At 39.4% G+C, this 17,584-nt stretch overlaps 3 protein-coding genes and 1 pseudogene across 5 annotated transcripts; 2 read left to right on the forward strand and 2 right to left on the reverse strand.

Annotated features, from left to right (window-relative positions):
- Positions 1-1,270: 1,270 nt before the first annotated feature.
- Positions 1,271-7,495, forward strand: LOC104802632 (GBF-interacting protein 1-like). Its single transcript, XM_010526326.2, has 11 exons — positions 1,271-1,760; positions 2,570-2,613; positions 2,757-2,862; positions 3,188-3,302; positions 3,508-3,671; positions 3,774-3,977; positions 4,335-4,722; positions 5,278-5,533; positions 5,739-5,900; positions 6,129-6,620; positions 6,718-7,495. The coding sequence occupies exons 1-11, from the start codon at positions 1,595-1,597 to the stop codon at positions 6,991-6,993; spliced, it is 2,373 nt and encodes a 790-aa protein (XP_010524628.1). The 5' UTR covers positions 1,271-1,594; the 3' UTR covers positions 6,994-7,495.
- A 1,966-nt stretch (positions 7,496-9,461) lies between these two features.
- LOC104802634 (RRP15-like protein) lies at positions 9,462-11,815 on the forward strand. 2 transcript variants are annotated; one of them, XM_010526330.1, is made up of 8 exons: positions 9,462-9,561; positions 9,797-10,267; positions 10,349-10,450; positions 10,593-10,674; positions 10,766-10,785; positions 10,907-10,967; positions 11,163-11,347; positions 11,481-11,815. In XM_010526330.1, exons 2-8 carry the CDS (start codon positions 9,812-9,814, stop codon positions 11,493-11,495), a joined length of 921 nt encoding a protein of 306 aa, XP_010524632.1. In that variant the 5' UTR covers positions 9,462-9,561; positions 9,797-9,811; the 3' UTR covers positions 11,496-11,815. The 2 variants fall into 2 exon arrangements, with proteins under 2 accessions (XP_010524632.1, XP_010524633.1); XM_010526331.1 differs by having other exon boundaries at positions 9,806-10,267.
- Positions 11,699-14,339, reverse strand: LOC104802633 (zinc finger protein CONSTANS-LIKE 10-like). Of its 2 annotated transcripts, none has more exons than XM_010526328.2 (5): positions 14,188-14,339; positions 12,987-13,589; positions 12,685-12,864; positions 12,351-12,601; positions 11,699-12,276 (listed from the first exon to the last, which is right to left on the reverse strand). In XM_010526328.2, the coding sequence occupies exons 2-5, from the start codon at positions 13,512-13,514 to the stop codon at positions 12,147-12,149; spliced, it is 1,089 nt and encodes a 362-aa protein (XP_010524630.1). In that variant the 5' UTR covers positions 13,515-13,589; positions 14,188-14,339; the 3' UTR covers positions 11,699-12,146. The 2 variants fall into 2 exon arrangements, with proteins under 2 accessions (XP_010524630.1, XP_010524631.1); XM_010526329.1 differs by lacking the exon at positions 14,188-14,339 and adding an exon at positions 13,952-14,159.
- Positions 14,340-15,985: 1,646 nt separating this feature from the next.
- LOC104802635 lies at positions 15,986-17,509 on the reverse strand (annotated as a pseudogene).
- Positions 17,510-17,584: the final 75 nt, after the last annotated feature.

Consider the following 17,584-nt stretch of genomic DNA (forward strand, 5'->3'; position numbering starts at 1 on the left):
GTGGGGGAGAGAGAGAGAGAGAGAGAGAGAGAGAGAGAGAGAGAGAGAGAGAGAGAGAGAGTCCGGGGGAGAGAAGATAAGTGGCTATGGACGAGTGTAGGCAGTTTTTTGGCGGTTAGCAGATTGACTTGCTTGGGAATTTTACTAAAACGATGTCGTTTGTTCATTGTCATTGTTATAGCTAAAGACATCATCAACAACAATACTGAATGTTATAAGTCTTTCTACCGTCTGTAAAAAAAAAAAAAAAAAAAATGAAGGGAAAAATTCTGCTGCTAACAATTATTTATTATTATAAAAGAAAACACAACAATTTTTTTTTATAAAAAAATCTTTTTAAACCTTAAATATCAACAAACCTAAAGTTTTAGAGTAATGTTACGGTTATAAGACATTTGATTTACGTAATGATAAAAATGTTTTTAGTTTGATCATTAACTGTTATATTTTGCAAAATGGAACAATTCTATCAAAAATTAAATCATAATAAATTTGGGATATGGCCGTTGTATGATATTTATATCAATAGAACATTGCGGTAATTAGCTTGATAATTACATGTTTAAAACAAAAGTCGACCGAATTTAATCACAATAAATAGGCATTATATCAAAAATACCCTTAAAATGCTATTTCAACTTCAACACCTACCCTTGTGACCATGTGACCAATGTGACCGAAATATAGTGTGGTCACATATTGATCTCATTGTTCATAACGTTAAATTTATGATGTTTTAATCAAATGATTAGTAAGATATACAAGGTATGAACATAATGAATTAGTGTGATCACCATAAATTTAACGTTATAATCGATAAAAATCAAAATGTGACCATACTATATTTCGGTCACATTGGTCACATGTGACCAGGGTAGGTCTTGAAGTAGAAGTAGCATTTTAAGGGTATTTTTGATAATGCCCCCAATAAATAACACTGGCCGATTTTAGAACATTAAATATCGTATGATTAACAAACTCAACCGAAACCAAATTATAATAAATTTTGAATGTAATAACTCTTTTAATAATATTTTTTTGTATAAAAACGATTAATGCATTGTAGATTTTATTTCTTCAATAAAAATAGATTTATGCATGCGCAATAACCAATAAGATATAATTTTGTACGGATCTTTCAAATTTGATTTTGAACGAGATGTTAAAACATTAAAACCATAAAATAAATCGTAAATCTATATTATATATTTTGAAAAAAAAAATCAAATTAAAGGAGTTGAAAATCGGAAAAGAGGGCAAAAGGCAAACAAAAGGGACGGGGAAAAAGCCCTACGCTTCCAAAATCCCACTGCGTATTGCTCCTTTCCTCTCTCGTCCCCTTTTCCCTCTCTCTGCTTCTTCTTCTTCACGTCGTCGTCGTCGTCTTCGCTCCTATTTGGATCATGATTTGATAAATCCACAGAGAAGCAGTTGCTTTGAATCTCATCTTCTCGTGCCGTCCTGTTGCTTTCGTCGTGATACATAAACTCACGTATTCGTATACATACGTATATACGTACTTTCAGGCTCTGGGTCTTGTCCCAGATTTGATTCGGGCAAAGCAGAGGCGAAGAGATAGAGACGTTTGAAGAAGATGGTCGGCGGCGGGACTAGGGTTTCGATTCCGGCGAGTGCGAAGAAGATGATCCAGAGCATCAAGGAGATCACGGCTGGGAACTACAGCGAGGAGGAGATTCTCGCAATGCTCCATGAATGCGACATGGATCCTGACGAGACCGCTCAGCGCCTCCTCCTCCAGGGTATAATCGTATTGCGTTTCTTTTTGCTTCACTTTGGTTCTCCAATTCTAGGTCTTGTTTGATGCCCGATTTGCTAGAATCGATCCATGATTTGATTGTTGATTTCGATTCCATGTGGGTTTTCACTTAGCTTAGCATTTGATTCATCTTGTTTCCGTTTTCCTCGTTTTTTGTTTTGTACTTTCGCGTGAATTCCTTAGGTTTTGATATGATTACCTTTTATCTCCTGTTGAAATTTCCGGGAAAATAAAAAGTTATCCATTTTTTTTTGTTGAATCTCGTGTTAATCGTTTTTTTCCCTGTAAAAGTTAAGGGGTTGATTAGATCATCATTATTATTCAGGAGTCAATCACTTAGAAGCAATAGCAACTAGCTTCTAAGTGAAGGTTTCCCGAGTTGTTTGCCTGTCCCTATAGTGTAAGAAAGTCATTAATTCCTGAGGGAGATATTTTAGCTGTGCGTGGTAACCAAAGCTTGATGCTTTCTCACCGAGGAAGAATCCGTTGTTTGTAGAATTTTAATTCACTGGGCCATTCTTGTAGTTGGATCTGACTTAAGCTACATTTACCCTGTTCTTGAATTCACAGTTGTCTAAGGTTGTGTGTTAAGGTTAATATTGTTTCTGGGCTTGTTTGTGTCGGAATTTTTGGGAAGCTGCATATAGCCTATGGCTTCATATCAATTGTATAATGTGATTTGAGGTGGATGGTTGTGATTTTTCTTTGGTTTTAGATTTTGTGTGGGAACAGATTTTTATTCTATGCACTTTGTTTCTGAGCTAATACAAAGATTGTTGTATGGTTCAACAGACCCTTTTCATGAGGTTAAGAGGAAGCGTGACAAGAGAAAAGAGGTATAGATTGCTTTCAGTTATGTTCATCAACTTGGTTGTCTCTTTAAAATATGTCTTGTACACAGTGGATCGCAAAGATTGTGATATGCAGATTCACACTGCAGCTTGAATTCTAATATCACTTCTTCTTGATGGTGTTACAGATCCTTAGCAACAAGGATTATGTGGACCCTCAATGGAGATCTAGCGGCCAGGGCCGTGGGAACAGGGGTGGCCGAGTTAATTTCTCTTCTCGCCATACGACCCATGGTAAACAACCAGATCTGTTACTGCAATGTATCCGGATTTTTGCTTCAATCTTGATATATGGTGTTGATTTCTCCGTTCAGCTTTTGTAGTTTGCTATGATAATCCTGTTTGTAATATTCACCCGATCAGTCTTTAGTAAAGCCTTTTTGCTTGTGTTCCTGCATTGGTTATGCTATATATGTAATGATGATTGGTTTTTGGTTTATCATGTCAAAGTCTGTGTATATAGAAAGTATTCTGGAGGCTGTCCATGATTGTAGCTTTTGTTACTGTGAATGGGTTTAGCTTTTATAGCTGAGTGTGTTAAATATTTATATATGATCAGATGGTGGCAGCTTAAAGAATTCTTTCAAAAAGGAAAATGGTTCGAAGCAAGTCACTGATCCATCCACATCAGCCTCTCAGGAGACAAAAAACAAAGAGGATACTTCTAGTTCTAGGTAAGCACTATTTTATTATCATATATACCCTGCATCATTTCCATTGTCTTTATCTTGCATACAGGTTAATATATAACATAACATCCATGGTGAAGCAGGGGGTTGGCTGTTTCCTTTCTATATGGGATATTTAATATTTTACATTACATTATTACATAATATTCCATTTGCATAATTCTCGTTTACTTCTTTGAATATTTGGCAGTTTTCCAGCTATTTTGGACAATGGTTCAACTGGTTTACCCTCCGATGTTCTAAATGCCTCCAACCCTCCAGCTAGTTTGGGACAACCTAAAGTTATGGGATCTTCTGTCTCGGCAAACAAACTGGATGATGCACCACCTTCTGTTGAATTGACCAAAAATCCAGGTGTGGCATTTGGTTCCGGGCACATGCCCACTGGGCAGAAGCAAATTGACTCTATGCCACTCCCTCATCCATCCTCTTCTGAAGTTCGGTTTTCATTTTCAGGTCCTATACTTGGGAGTGAACAAACAGCTCAAGAACAGCACACTGGAGAAAATAAGTACTCGAGGAGATCCCGTGGGGCAGGGAAGACTGCTCTTTCCGATTCCCATTACTCCAGGCCTACATCAGCTCATAGCAACAGCACTGGCAGTCGGCCTTCTTCCAATTACAGTAATCGGTCGCAGCAGCCAATTGGACATCAAAGAGGTAATAGTGGTGCATTTTTTTTTTTATTGAATTTGTTATCTATGAAATAGCCTTGTTTTTTTTTTCCTTGATTGCCTATGGAACTGTACACCTACGCTTAGATTTCCTTACTGGAAAATCTGAACTTGTCAATGTATACTTGTTTCTGAGAAAACTAAACAAAAGATACAGAAGATGTGCTTGACTAGAATATATTCCTTGTGTGTAAATTAAGCATAGGATGAAAATGCTAGGTGTTGCTTTCAAGAGGAAAGTCTTTTGGCAGCTATAATTCTTCATCATCATATATTCTTTCTTAATTAATACAAGACAGTATTCTGCTGACATTTATATGCTATTGGTATCTTTTTCTGGTAGCTGGCTCTGTCAAGGAATGGAAACCAAAGCCAGTGAACCTTCACCCTGTCCAGGGTTCTGGGGCATCATCTACATCAGATAGTTCCGCAGTTCCAGCTGAGCCCATCGAGAAAGTATCTGTTAAAGAAGTTCTTCCTTCGGCAGAGACAACATCAAAACTACAGAAGCAGCTTGAAGGCTTGCACATGCAACAACGTCAGCATGTTATCATTCCCAATCATATTCTCGTTCCAGAGGCTGAACGAACCAAGCTAAGCTTCGGAAGCTTTGACGCTGGCTTTTCTTTATTATCAAACACAGTACCTGGTCCAGAGAATGAAAAGAGCTCAACCCCTCTCTCTGAGATTTCGCATGATGCTGAAGGAAGTCTCGAAGAGGATACATTCAGGTATATAGCTATCCCTAGACTTTCTACTTCAATTCTTTTTGATGTTGCTGTGAGTTTAATTACGTTCTAAGTTATAACCCTTTTTTATTTAATTGCAATGAAGCTTGTAGAGATTTATTCTAGTCCAGATTCCTTTTACATACATATTCTGCAGAGAATATTTTGTACTTTAGATGCAGGGTATAATAGAAAAAGCGTCTTGTTCAGTTTGTACTTTAGGATGTAGATTTCCCTAGTATTTCCAACTGCAGTTTTATTTCCTCTGTCCAGCACCTAATCCTGCTTCTCTCAGATCAGGGTAAGAAAACAAAAACGTTTGCAAAGCATGTGTGTCATGATGATTTAATTTATGTTTAGCAGCAATGCTTTCCTGGAGACATAATGTTCACGCCACTATGAAATACTTGGAACTCAACTTTTTTAGTTCTAACCATTGCAATTCAGATTCTCGGAACATATTTATCCCATGTCATATCCTCTCTAGGATCTTTCTCTGCCGAACTATGATCATGTCAATATAACTAGTGCGCAAACTGATTTTTCTTTTGAACCCAGCAACCAGAATGCATCAGCGACGGAAAAGGAAGGGGATAGTCAAGATGATTTGGCTGGTGATGGTGTTATCTCAGCGGATTCTGGAGCAGAACACAATGATTCCAATCAAGAGAGTACTTTGGAGTCTGAGAACAATCAGAACTCATCTGACAATTTTGGTATTGGTGTTCTTCCTCCAGCACTTGGGAGCCATCTTCCGCAGTTTGAGCACACTGACCCTCAAGCACGCGATGCTTTCTCTGTTCCAAGCTTTGTGGTAGGCCTTCCAACTATTTTAACAAATATTTTGTAAACTAATATCGTAAGCTAATTGCTTGAAATTATATCTTATGGCGAGAATTTAATTTTCATCGAAAAGGAAGTTTTTGTTGTTCTTGATACATATTTATCGCAACTTTAGCATATGCACCATCTCGCTAGCTTATCTTCCAACCTAATTACTGTCCTTTCCTTGGTTGTAGGTCCAACAACCATTTGATCCAGCTAGTTACTATGCTCAGTTCTATCGTTCAAGCTCAGACCGCGATGGACGTGTTTCTCCTTTTGTTTCCCCAGGGGTAACCACCAAATTCAATGGCAATGTTACAGTATTGCCTCCACATTCATCTCAATCTCTGCAAGAGGTTTGTGCAGTTTCATGGGCGAATATAGTTTGTAACACATTCACATGCTGTTTTGTTCCTAAGTGATTTTAATTTGCCTAAGATGCTTCTGGAAGCATTAATGCTTTATAACGTACCATTGCCCGTGGGTCTTATCTAGGCTTGTTACCAACAGCTGTTTCCCCATTTTTCTTAATACGAAGATACGCACGTCTGATTCTGCGATGCTTATGTGTTATGTTTTTGCAGGGTGGAAACAACTTAGTTATGTCCACTGCTAGTCAAACTCCACTTGTAACTCAAGCTGCCGGGCTGATGCAGAACTCCATACCTGTCGCTCAGCAACCTCTCCCGGTTTTCCGTCCTCCTAGCATGCATATGTCGCACTATCCTCAGAACTACCTGCCGTATGGACACTACTTCTCTCCATTCTATGTCCCGCCGCCAGCTGTCCCCCAGTTCTTAAGCAATGGTGCATTTGGGCAGCAACCTCAAGCAAGCGGTGTATATCCGGCTCCACCCCCTGGAGCTTCAAATTCAATGGGAGGCAAGTACTCGCTTCCACAATACAAGACTGGGACTAATGCAGGAAGTATGCACAGTGGTTATGGACCATATGGCTCCTTCCCAGCTGGTTATGCTCCCAGTTCTGCTGCGTCAGCTGGGCACTCAACTGCTAATGAGGATCATAATACATCTCAGTTGAAGGATACCAATGGCTACACCACGGGACAGCAGCAGGTTTGATGCCTTTTTCTTCCATAAAACTCAATGGAAGATAGATATGTGATGAAATCAATAAGACCATTTTCTAACAGATGAGTTTGCTTGTCGGCAGAGTGACGTTTTGCCTGTGTGGATCACGGGTGGTCGCGATGTGTCTAACCTGCCAGCAAACGCTTTCTACAATCTACAGCAGCACCAGGGCCAGCACATGACTTATGCACCGACACAAGCTGGTCATGTCACCTTTCCCGGTATGTATCACCACCCTGCACAGGCGCTCTTGCAGCAGTCTCAGGCAGTGGCCGGACCTGATGTGGTGGCACAGGTGGGGGCGAATGTGTTCCAACAGCCTCAGCAGACCCAGATGAACTGGTCAAGTAATTACTGACACAACAGAGGAGTGAAGGGTGAATGCTTATGAATGAGACAGGTTTTCAAAATCCAAATCTTGTGGATTGTTTTTGGGGGGAAGTTCCAAAATCTGGATGAGGAGCTGGGGGAGAAGGGTTGAGTTCTGTGTGTGTGCCTTTTAACAAACTATAGAGGAAGTGTGGCCCCGTGGTCGTGGATCGAAGAAGAAGGTATCGGATGAGAAGAAGAAGAAGAAGAAGAAGAAGAAGAAGAAGGGCACGAACAAAAAGCAACAGACGACCACCAAAAAAAAAAAAAGCTTAGGGAAGGTACCATTCGTGTCCTATCTATTCGATATTTTTGTACTTTTCATAGTCTCGGAACAAAACAAGAACTCTTTCGGACAAATATGGGTGTTGGATTCTTTGGCTATTGGGGGATTTTGTTTTGTTTTTTTTTTCTCTCGTAGGGTAAGTTATATATATATATATATGTGTGTGTGTGAGAAGAAATTTCTGATTCGCCCATCTTTTTGTTTTCTTTGGGTCTACTCCATTTTTGCCTTTTTTTTTTTTTTTTTTTTTTGCAATGTATAAAGTGAATATTTTTTCAGCAAAAAAAAAAAAAGAAAAGAAAAGGAAATGATGATGCCATGGTGTTATTATGTTATGTGATAATGGCGATGTGTAATGTGATGTTATATGTTTATGAACTTGTAACAGTTGAGTTGCAGTTACTGTTTCCTTTGACGGTATTGGTTCCTTGCGTAGTTTTGCGTGTGTGTGTGTATATATATGTGTGTGTGTTAAGATCTATTCCAAATTTTTTCTCATTAACTAAGCACGTAATTTGCATGTCTTACTTCCCTAACCAAAAATAGCAAATTCTAGATTTAGATATTTCTTATATTTATCTAAGAATTTTAAAATTAGTGTGTATTTACTGAGGTTTTTCTTACAAGGTTATTAATATGCCATTTTTCTCTCTGTTGCCGTGTACGACACGTTTGAAAGAACCATATGGTATAATATAGGGGTGGACGTTTCGGGATTCGGTTCAGAATTTTAACGGTTTATTTAGTATTATAAAATTTGTATCAAATTTGTATCGTGTATTATTCGGTTCGGTTCGTTATTATGACGGTACGGTACTAATAAATAAGTACCAAATAAGAACCGAAATAAAAACGATTCGGGACGGTTCATGATATATTTATAATTCTTATAATATAAAAGTAAAGAGATCTAACATAATAATTTTATACAACAAAATAAAAGTTTTGAACTTGTAAATTTGGAAAAAATTCAACATTAATCTCAACGCATTACGCAAACAAACTCTTAATATTAATAAATATCATAATTAACTATTAATATTAAATATTTTTTAATTAAAAAATAAAAATACCGAAATACCGTCCGGTATTTCCCGAACCGAACCGAATCATTCGGCATTTCAAATTTCGTATTGTTCGGTATTTTTATATAATACCGAACTGAATCGAAATCGAATTAATCGATTCGGTACGGTTTGAGACCAGATTCCCGAACCGAATTGCCGAATTGCCCACCCTAGTATAATACATGTTGTCACGCATAATGGGCCCAATCCCCATTAAGGCCCAAATATCAGAGCCCAATAAGATTTCATATCCTCTTCAGTCTTCACGCCCCAATCCAGTATTTCCTTTCTTTTCCTTTCTTTGAGCTGAGTTCCCTCCGGGAATATTACTTAAATAACCCACTTGGGTCGCAGCAATTTCAGTGTACACCACTGAAAAAAAAAAAATTTCAATTTTAACCCATTTTTGGTTAGAAAAGTCCGAAATACCCTTTTCGTTTTATTTTTTGCGACCTTATTACGACTAACATATAACTGATATACCACTAAAATAAGACAGATGATTTTTTTGCCACCTTTTTTAGAATCAATTGTAACTATATTTAGAATTAATTACGAAGTTGTTTTCGAACGGATAAAAATCGCGTATTCATTAAGGGTAATTTCGTCTTTTCACACGAAAAAAAAGTGTTATGTTTTTTCTGGTGTACACGTGAAATAGGTGCTACCGAAGTCGGTCATTTGAGTAAAATTCCCGTTCCCTCCAGCAAGAGAAAGTTGCTTGAGGGAAAATCACCCAAATAACCCACTTGGGTCGCATCTATTTCAGTGTACACCACCAAAAAAAAAAAATTTCAATTTTAACCCACTTTTCGGTGGGAAAAGTCTGAAATAACCTTTTCGTTTTATTTTTTACGATTTTATTACGACTAACATATATAACTGATATACAACTAAAAATAAGACAAATGATTTTTTGTCACCTTTTTTAGAATCAATTGTAACTATATTTAGACTTAATTACGAAGTCGTAATAACGAAGTTGTTTTTGAACTGATAAATATCGTAATTCATTAAGGGTAATTTCGTCTTTCCGCACAGAAAAAAATGTGTTATATTTTCGGTGGTGTTCAGATGCGACCACTTGGTTATTTGGGTAAAAAACCCGTTGCTTGAAGCAGCCGTGTATAGATTATAGAATACTCCGTGATTTTGGTCCGGAGAGAATCCGTCGCTTCTTAGTGGAGAAACAAGCATTTGAAAGGTACGCCTGCATAATCTCTTCTTCTTCTGGTTGTGTTTGGGTGGTTATCTTTTGCGAATTCGAGCTTTTTCAGGAGCTGAAACCATTCAGAATCGGAGAAGATTTACGTATTTCTAGGGTTATATTTATTGGGGTTTTGTGGAGGAACTGCTTTCGCTCTTTCACTTGGAAAGTAATGACGAACAATGCTAGGGTTTTAGAGTTCTCGTCATGTAACAAATGAAAGGGTTTTTAGTGTTAATAGGTAAACATGTCTGCCGGCGAGGAAGCTGGTCTGTCGATGGCGGAGAGAGGTGCGAGAAAGCGGAGAGTGGGGAAAAAGAAGGGCGGAAAGGCGAAGAAGTTAAAGGCATTACCAGGCTCTGCTGAGAAGGTTAAGATCACAAAGAAGATGAAGAAGCTGTTTCAAAAGAGGGCACGAGACTACAATTCAGATGATGATGACAATGATGAGGTTGAAGCGACAAACCCTAATGTGATCGGTGGAAATAAGTTTTCTGATGATGAGATGGAGGAGGAAACTGGGGATTCTTCAGGCGATGAAGAGAAAGTGAACGGTAAAGACAAAGGCTCGGGCGATGAAGATTCCGAAGATGGAGAAAATGAGGAAATTCAGCGTGGAATCACCAGGTTAGCTGAAGGATGCAAGGGATTCAGAATCGCGTTCAGGGCAATCATGAAGAAGGGCAAAGAAGATGATACATTGGTGAGCAAATTAAGCTGATTTGATTTTCTTTTCTACTCCTGAGTTATACAGGATTGAGAGTGGATATTGATTGCTCTACAGGGCCCGATTCTATCAGCAAAGAAGCATCTTGTTGCGAAGAAGCTGGCTGAAGAGGAGGCTGAAAGGAAAGTTAAGGGTCAGGCCAAAAGAGAAAAACATTTGGTATGCTAAATCGAATAACTTTTTGTTCTCCGCATTTGGTTTTGATATGTGTAGTGTAGTTGCATATCCATCTGTGTCCTTTTTATGGTCTCATGGCTCACCTTGGTTTATATCTTTGACGATTTTTTGCTAAATCTAATAGGTTGCAGAGAAAGGACATGTTAAGCCAGCTAATTATCTGGATTCGCATGAAAAGTTTCTAATCGGTGTTGCTACCAAAGGAGGTATACCTACTAATGATCCGCTCTTTCGGATTGTTTTGTATTTGCTTATATACTTACTCAGCTTTTCTCCATGAATTCCTGGGAATCGCAGTGGTCAAACTATTTAATGCTGTAAGTTCCTTCTCATTCCCTTTGGCACTGTTTTTTTTTTTTACTTCTGTCCTGTCTAGCTAGTTTTCACTCTGGGGGTAACCAAACGATTCTCTCATTTGAAATCTCGGTCTCTCTACAGGTAAACAAGGCTCAACATGCTCAGAAGGGTCTGAATCTTTCGAGGTCAAAAGACATTAAAGGTATCACCCTTGATTCCTTGAATATCATTCATCTTTGGTACTATCTTATCTCCTCTTCTTCTTTGTCTCTTGTTTATTTATAAACTCTATCATCGGTTTGATGCTATTCAACTTTGCAGTTTTACCCTTGTTCGTATGCTCTCACTCCTTTTGCCATGCTTGTCTGGTTTTTATTTCTGTCGAAATTTCCACCAGTAATAAGGAAGCGAAGAAAAGAAGCATTCTTCTCAGAGTTGGGGAAGCCATCAAGAGCAGAGGTCGAGGCCAAGGCCAAGGCCAAATCTCCTAATTCCATCGGTGATGAAGCTCCTGCTTGGGCTCCTCTGCGCGATAACTACATGTTGGCTAACCCGAAGCTGAAGGATTGGGATAAAAAACAGGTTATCACTCCTCTTCGCTTCGCCTAGCCGTCTCTCGTTTCTGCAACTTACCCTTCTCCAGAAATACTATCACATGCCCATGTTAGCTTCTCGTTTCACTTTGTGATGTACTCAGTTCCCAATGTTCCTGCAGGATATCCCGAGCTGATGAGTTTGATAGTATTTCTGGAGACTAAGCAAACATTGAGAGAGCTTCGACCAATGGTAACTGGTTTTTGTCTGCCGGCAAATAGGACCAAATCTTAGGTTTCCCCATTTTTACGACATAGGCATCAATAGATGATGGAAAGCATTCTTTTGAAGAGGAAAATCACTGTCATGCGTCCCATAATTGATTTTCATCCCACTGCCTGAGTGCAAACCCAGAGTCATATGAATATACATACAAATTGTATAACATATACAAAGCATTGTTTTCTTGTCCTAAGCATCTGCTTATGTCTATAAGAGAGAACAAAATTCATCGAACCCTGGTTCGATCTGCAGATTATTTTGATAGAGATTACAAATAGGAAGCCTTTTCTCTCAGCTGAAAGACCGGCCGACGAAGAATATAAGTTTGATGCAAAGAGATCAGAGCATGGTCTCTCTGATGAGGATGATGAAAGAGTAGTGAAGCTTTTAAGGCCAAAACTGGTGCATGTAATAATGAATGATGATGGCTTAGAGAATCAAACTTGACCTCTTCAATGCCGAAGTTGCTTTCTTTCGAAGCAGCTTCAAAACTCAGAACTTTCAGACACAGCATTTTGGAACTTTGGCTTGATCTTTCACCGGTTCCTTTTTTTTTGTCTCGATCTCAGTAGCTTCTAGTTTGGCAGAGCGGGTCGTAGTCGTAAGTATCGCCCGCTTTGATGAACCGTCCTTTCACCCGTCGTCTCACATCGGCTCTCGCCTTTCGTGATGCATACCTCACTCGCTTCTCGAACCTGTTTCACCCCGCAAAAAATGAATGGTCAGACCGACCCTTCATCGGTTATGAATTGAAGAACCTTTTACTTACTTCCGGGACTTCTTCTTCTCCATGTAACGCATAACCGCGTCGCTACGGCTTGCTGCTTGCGAGGAAACAATGTCCTGAGCTGCCGAGAGGCGGACACACGATGATGCCTCGCATTCTTGGTGATCCCCGACATTGTTTTCTTCCGTGAAGCAAATTATTGAATCAGTTTTAGCACTCATGAAAGAATCTGCAGATGCGGCATTGCTTCCGGCCGACAGCATCGTCCCGTTGCCTAAACCAGCGGATGAGCCCTGAATTGAGTAAACAAGCATAAAAATCCCAAATCGTAACTCGTTTTCTCGGCTATAAACTCGTAAGAAGATGAGAAAAAGACCTCGGGAGCAGCAGAAGGTAGGTCGCGCTTCTCAAACAGATTGTGGAGACCACCGTTTTCAAAGAGATCTTCCGGGGAGTTGAAGGCTACACCAAAGAGTTCTTCATAGTTCTCGAGGGCCAAGTCGACTTCATCCATAATGAGGTCCCCGTAGAAATCGTCATCACATGCTCCGAGACCCTTCAACCGAAAAGCAAGACAACCTCGATTCAGACAAATATTCGATGTCCTAAATAAACATACGGAGGGCAGCTCTGCCATGGCAGCCGGATGAGATCAAATACGTAGATAACTATGTTTACCTTTGCCAATCTTGAACTTGCCGGTAAACGGGGAGGATCCATACGATGCGCTGCAGAGCTGGTTTCGGGCAATCCATCTCCCTGGTCCGCATCAGCGTCTCGGGTAGTGGAGTTTTCTCTCGGGCCGTCGTCGGTTATACTCATCAGAGCCATTTCTTCTTCGCACACGGACTGGCCGGCTGAAGAGAGATCCGAGACAAAAGACCAGATAGAGGCAAACTCTTCACTGGAAGGACAACCCGAATAACAGTTGACGTTCTGCCTTTTGTGATGAGCAGAAGAAGGATTAGAAGCGCCGCCATGGACAGACCAATCGCAGTTCTGACAGAGGGAGACCCTCTCTTCCGTACACCTGACCGATGCAGGCTGTGAATTGCACTTCTCGCAGACAAGCGTACGAGAATGTCGTTTCGATAACGCGTTGGCCGAGTGAACGTTTCGGTCACAGGACAGGCACAAACACGCAGCATCAGACCGGCAATACACCATTGACCTCTGTTCGCCGCAGAAATCACACATATAACCCATATCTTATCTTTTTCTTCACCAATCTTATGATCTGCTCAAAATGTGTATATGGGCTGAAGAAAGGAGCCTCCTTTACTGTCAAGAATCCACCAAATGTGTTAGTCCCGCAATCTTTGGAAGCACCGTGTAAGAAATCTTATATAGTTAGTTGGGTTTTTATCTACTTCCAATAAGTTCTCTGTGTGAAAGCTCCAGGAGTTGATTCCAAAAGAAGAAAAAGATCCAATCATTTGACTTTTTCTCAATTTGGGTTTGATTTCCATAACCAGGTGTAGGATTTAGCAAACGAAGCAGCAGGAGAAAAAGGAAAAGAAATCTGCAAGAGATTCTCATTAAAAAGCTAACAAATCTGACAGAAGCTTTAAAAGGGTATCCGAGAATTCATACAAATCTTAAAAAAAAAAAGGGTAAATTCAGACAGCAAGCTCAAGCAATACCTACTGCTCCTTTTTCCTTGTAAGAAAGGAATCGAACAGAAAATTCACAATTCCCGAGGAAAATCGTTGATCACACAAAAGGGGAGAGAGAGAGGAAGCAAAACTCAGAAGAGGAAAGAGCAGCTGAGATCCATTTCCATAACCAAGACTTGATCAAGAAACAGCGAGAAAACGCAATTATTACAGTCCAATGAACAAGCAAGGCAAGAACAATAAAGAGGGTTAAAAGAACTCACCTTTGGGGATCCTTGACTTAAACCCAGAACTTCAGAAAACAGAAACAGCAACAGAGCCCTAGAGAAACTTTGCTTGCACAAGAAAAAATATCTCATGCGACAGATGGAAAAGACGGATGGATGGATGGATGGATAGACAATGGGTGGGTGTGTAGGCAAAAAGGGACATGTAGGCATGTGACATAAGCTGATAAAAAAAGGAGAGAGAGAAAAAAGGGAAATAAATAAAATAAACAAATGGGAAAAAGTGCAGAGGTTGGGTCGTGGGACAGTGCGGGGCCCGGCACTAATTATAGTGAAAGGCAAAAAATCCTTTTGGACCCCACAGATACGGCATTGCGAAAGGTCTGTTACCCACGCGCCTGCGTGTACAAAAACAATGTACTCGCGCTGTGGAATAACCAGCTGGATGTTTTTCGTTCTCATGGCGACGCGTGAGATCACTTTTCAAAGCTTTATGGCCCTATCAGAACACTCTCAGATATTTAGGCCTTTGGTCAAATATCTACGCAAAATATCTACGAAAACTTGGCTGTGTGTATATGTATATATATATAATATGACATATTTATTCTCTGTAATAAAATAAAATTATATAACATTATTAGCCATATAAATTTAATATCCGGAAAATTTTTCGAATATATATATATATATAATATAGTTTTTTTTTCTCGTTCTGCATGTTCGGCAAAAGTGATGAAACAAACCAACTCTTTGGAAAATGTAATTAACACATGATTGTCCACATGAAAACTTCGTTTATAAATATAAATATAAATATAAATATAAATCGATTCAAAATAGAAAATACAGTTATTTCGGGTGGAGGGGGGTTTGCGATGAGTTTATTTGGATTTGGAAATTAAAAAAAAAAGTAATCGAATTAAATGATTTTTTTAATAATTTTTTAAATGAAAAACTGAATCAAAATTTAATGAAATGGAAATGAAAATCCAGGGATGGAATGGAATCTAACCAAACAAATCAATGTTTTTCCACTTCGTCTTGGGACAACTAACATGGGTCGTTTAAATCTTGATTAAGAGTTATAAAACCCTTAAAAAGAAATTGTGTAATAAATCCCATGATGCTCCAAATTATCTGCAACGCCATTAATTCCAAATATTATTATAGATTTCTTTCCATTTCCCAACACTAGTGTTGATTAAAATAGCAATTACAAAATTGATATAAATTGGCAAAATGGAATTCACAAACTACTTTTACAAAAAAAAAAAAAAAGATGGTCAATCTAATGTGTGAATAAAAGAAGACCCACCGAGGGAGGGAACCAAATATAAATTATGCTAAGCCTAATATCATATGATATCTTAGGAAAGATATTATAAAACAAGCCAGCATCTTTTGAGGTAATGAAAGGCTAAGATAAAAAGAGATAATATTAACAATTCCAAAACACAAAAACATTAGTGGATTTGATGTTTTTGTCTCCTGCTTGGATTTGTTTAATGTATCTCTGACCGACCAATTAATCAATCACTTATAATATTACTAACTATATACCCACAAAGTAAAAAAAAAAAAAAAAAATCAATTTTAATTCAGTTTTTGTTTTGAATTCACGCTGATTTCAAATTCTATTTCTATTGATTAAAACTTATTGAGATATCTAAAAATATTTGGTTTCATGGATTGTGTTCCATATCTTTGGAACTTGTAACAAAGCTCTCTAAACCCTAAACCCTAAACCAAAAACCCTAAACCTATGGTCTATAATTGACAACCATATTATATATGTCCAATCCAGTAACAATTTATGTTATTATAACAATAATTACTTGGGAAACATGAATATATATATATGTTTACACATGCATGAGAAAGAAGAAACCGATGGTACCAAGAAAGAACATACACGTACGGCAGGATAAAAAGAGGAATATCATCTCAGTGGAACTTGAGGCTGGTCAAGATGTTGTTGTTGACAGGATCCGCCAAGTGATCCAGAAGGTTCTGATAAGGTCCGACACCGGTCACTAGCCCCTGCACGAAGTAACCCAGGATGGCCAACATTGCCAGTCTACCGTTCTTGACCTCCTTCAGTTTCAGTTCCTTCATCGACTTCTCGTCTTTCCCGAACCGTAGCGGGTTAAGGAACGGTCCTCCCGGGTAAGCCGGGTCACCCGACCCGCCCAAACCCTTATCCAATCCCAAGAAGTATTGTTTCCCCATCGAACCCGGCTTGGCCCAGTCCTGGAACCTCCTGTTCTCTGCAAACCCCATCAGGGCCATCTCCAGGACGAACAGCGTGTAAGGGTCGGCCCAGTAGCTGTACGTTCCGGCCGGTGGGATCACACCGGTTTTGACCGGCCTTGCCTAGAATCTCGGGGGCTATGGCTCCAGCTGCGCCCAGCATGGCGAATCGGCCGTTGATGATTTCTCCGTAGGCTAACCATCTAGGCTCGATGAACCCTCCGGTGCCTTCCGGGTCCGAAAGGCCAAGAGGGTCAAACCCGTAATCGCCTGGCAAGCTGTGAATTAAAAGAAAAAATTTCCATGTCCGTTAATGGATCATATCGGATATATAACGGCCGGAGTATTGTTCGCTCTAAGCTATGTCTAAACAAGCTTACCTCCCGTCCAAGTAAGAAAGAGATTGCTTGGACGCAAACCACAATTGTCCGTCTGCTCCTTGCTGAGATCCAAAGAAAGCACAAAACACATGGTCAGATTCTTATAAACTTCACACACAGACATATACTCTTGATCGAGATCGATATACATATATATGTACCTTGACAGGAGGAGATGAAGAAGCCCTAACAACTAATTAAGGAACCCTTCTTCGGAGCCACGACAGCGACCGGTCTGGCGCCGAGAATCTGTCTCGCTGTCTCTACAGAAGAGCTAAGCGAAGAAGACACAAGTGCTTGTGCCGCCATTGTTTCAGGTTCCTTAATTTGCTCCTCTGGTCTTTGTTAAGTGAGAGTTGATCGATCGGTACTCGAAGAGAGTGGAGGGAAGAATAAGCGCCACAAGGGGGTATTCCAAGTGGCTTTTGCTCAGATTGGTCAGTATCTGATTCACCAACAGGATAATGTCCATATGGCAACTGGATAAGAGATTTTTGTTTTGGTTCTCGTTATTTGCCACGTCAGACTCTCTCCTCCACGTGGCGTATTTCCCGCTACGGAGTCGTCGTTTGCATTTTTGTCACGTTCGTAATTAACGAGAAAAGAAAAACTATAGCTTCTGAGTGAATCAGAGGGTCGTGTTTCATTTAATCTACTTGGAATTATATAAATATTTCTATTTGATAAATATATATACAATTGAAACCAAATTAAACCAAACCAATTCACACTAACCGGATTTGCATTCCAATAGAAACAAATGCAACTGTTTATGACGGCTTTCAGTTTCAGATCATGTG

The sequence above is a fragment of the Tarenaya hassleriana genome, unplaced genomic scaffold (genome assembly GCF_000463585.1).
Source record: "Tarenaya hassleriana unplaced genomic scaffold, ASM46358v1 Cleome8, whole genome shotgun sequence".
NCBI classification, from domain to species: Eukaryota; Viridiplantae; Streptophyta; class Magnoliopsida; order Brassicales; family Cleomaceae; genus Tarenaya; species Tarenaya hassleriana.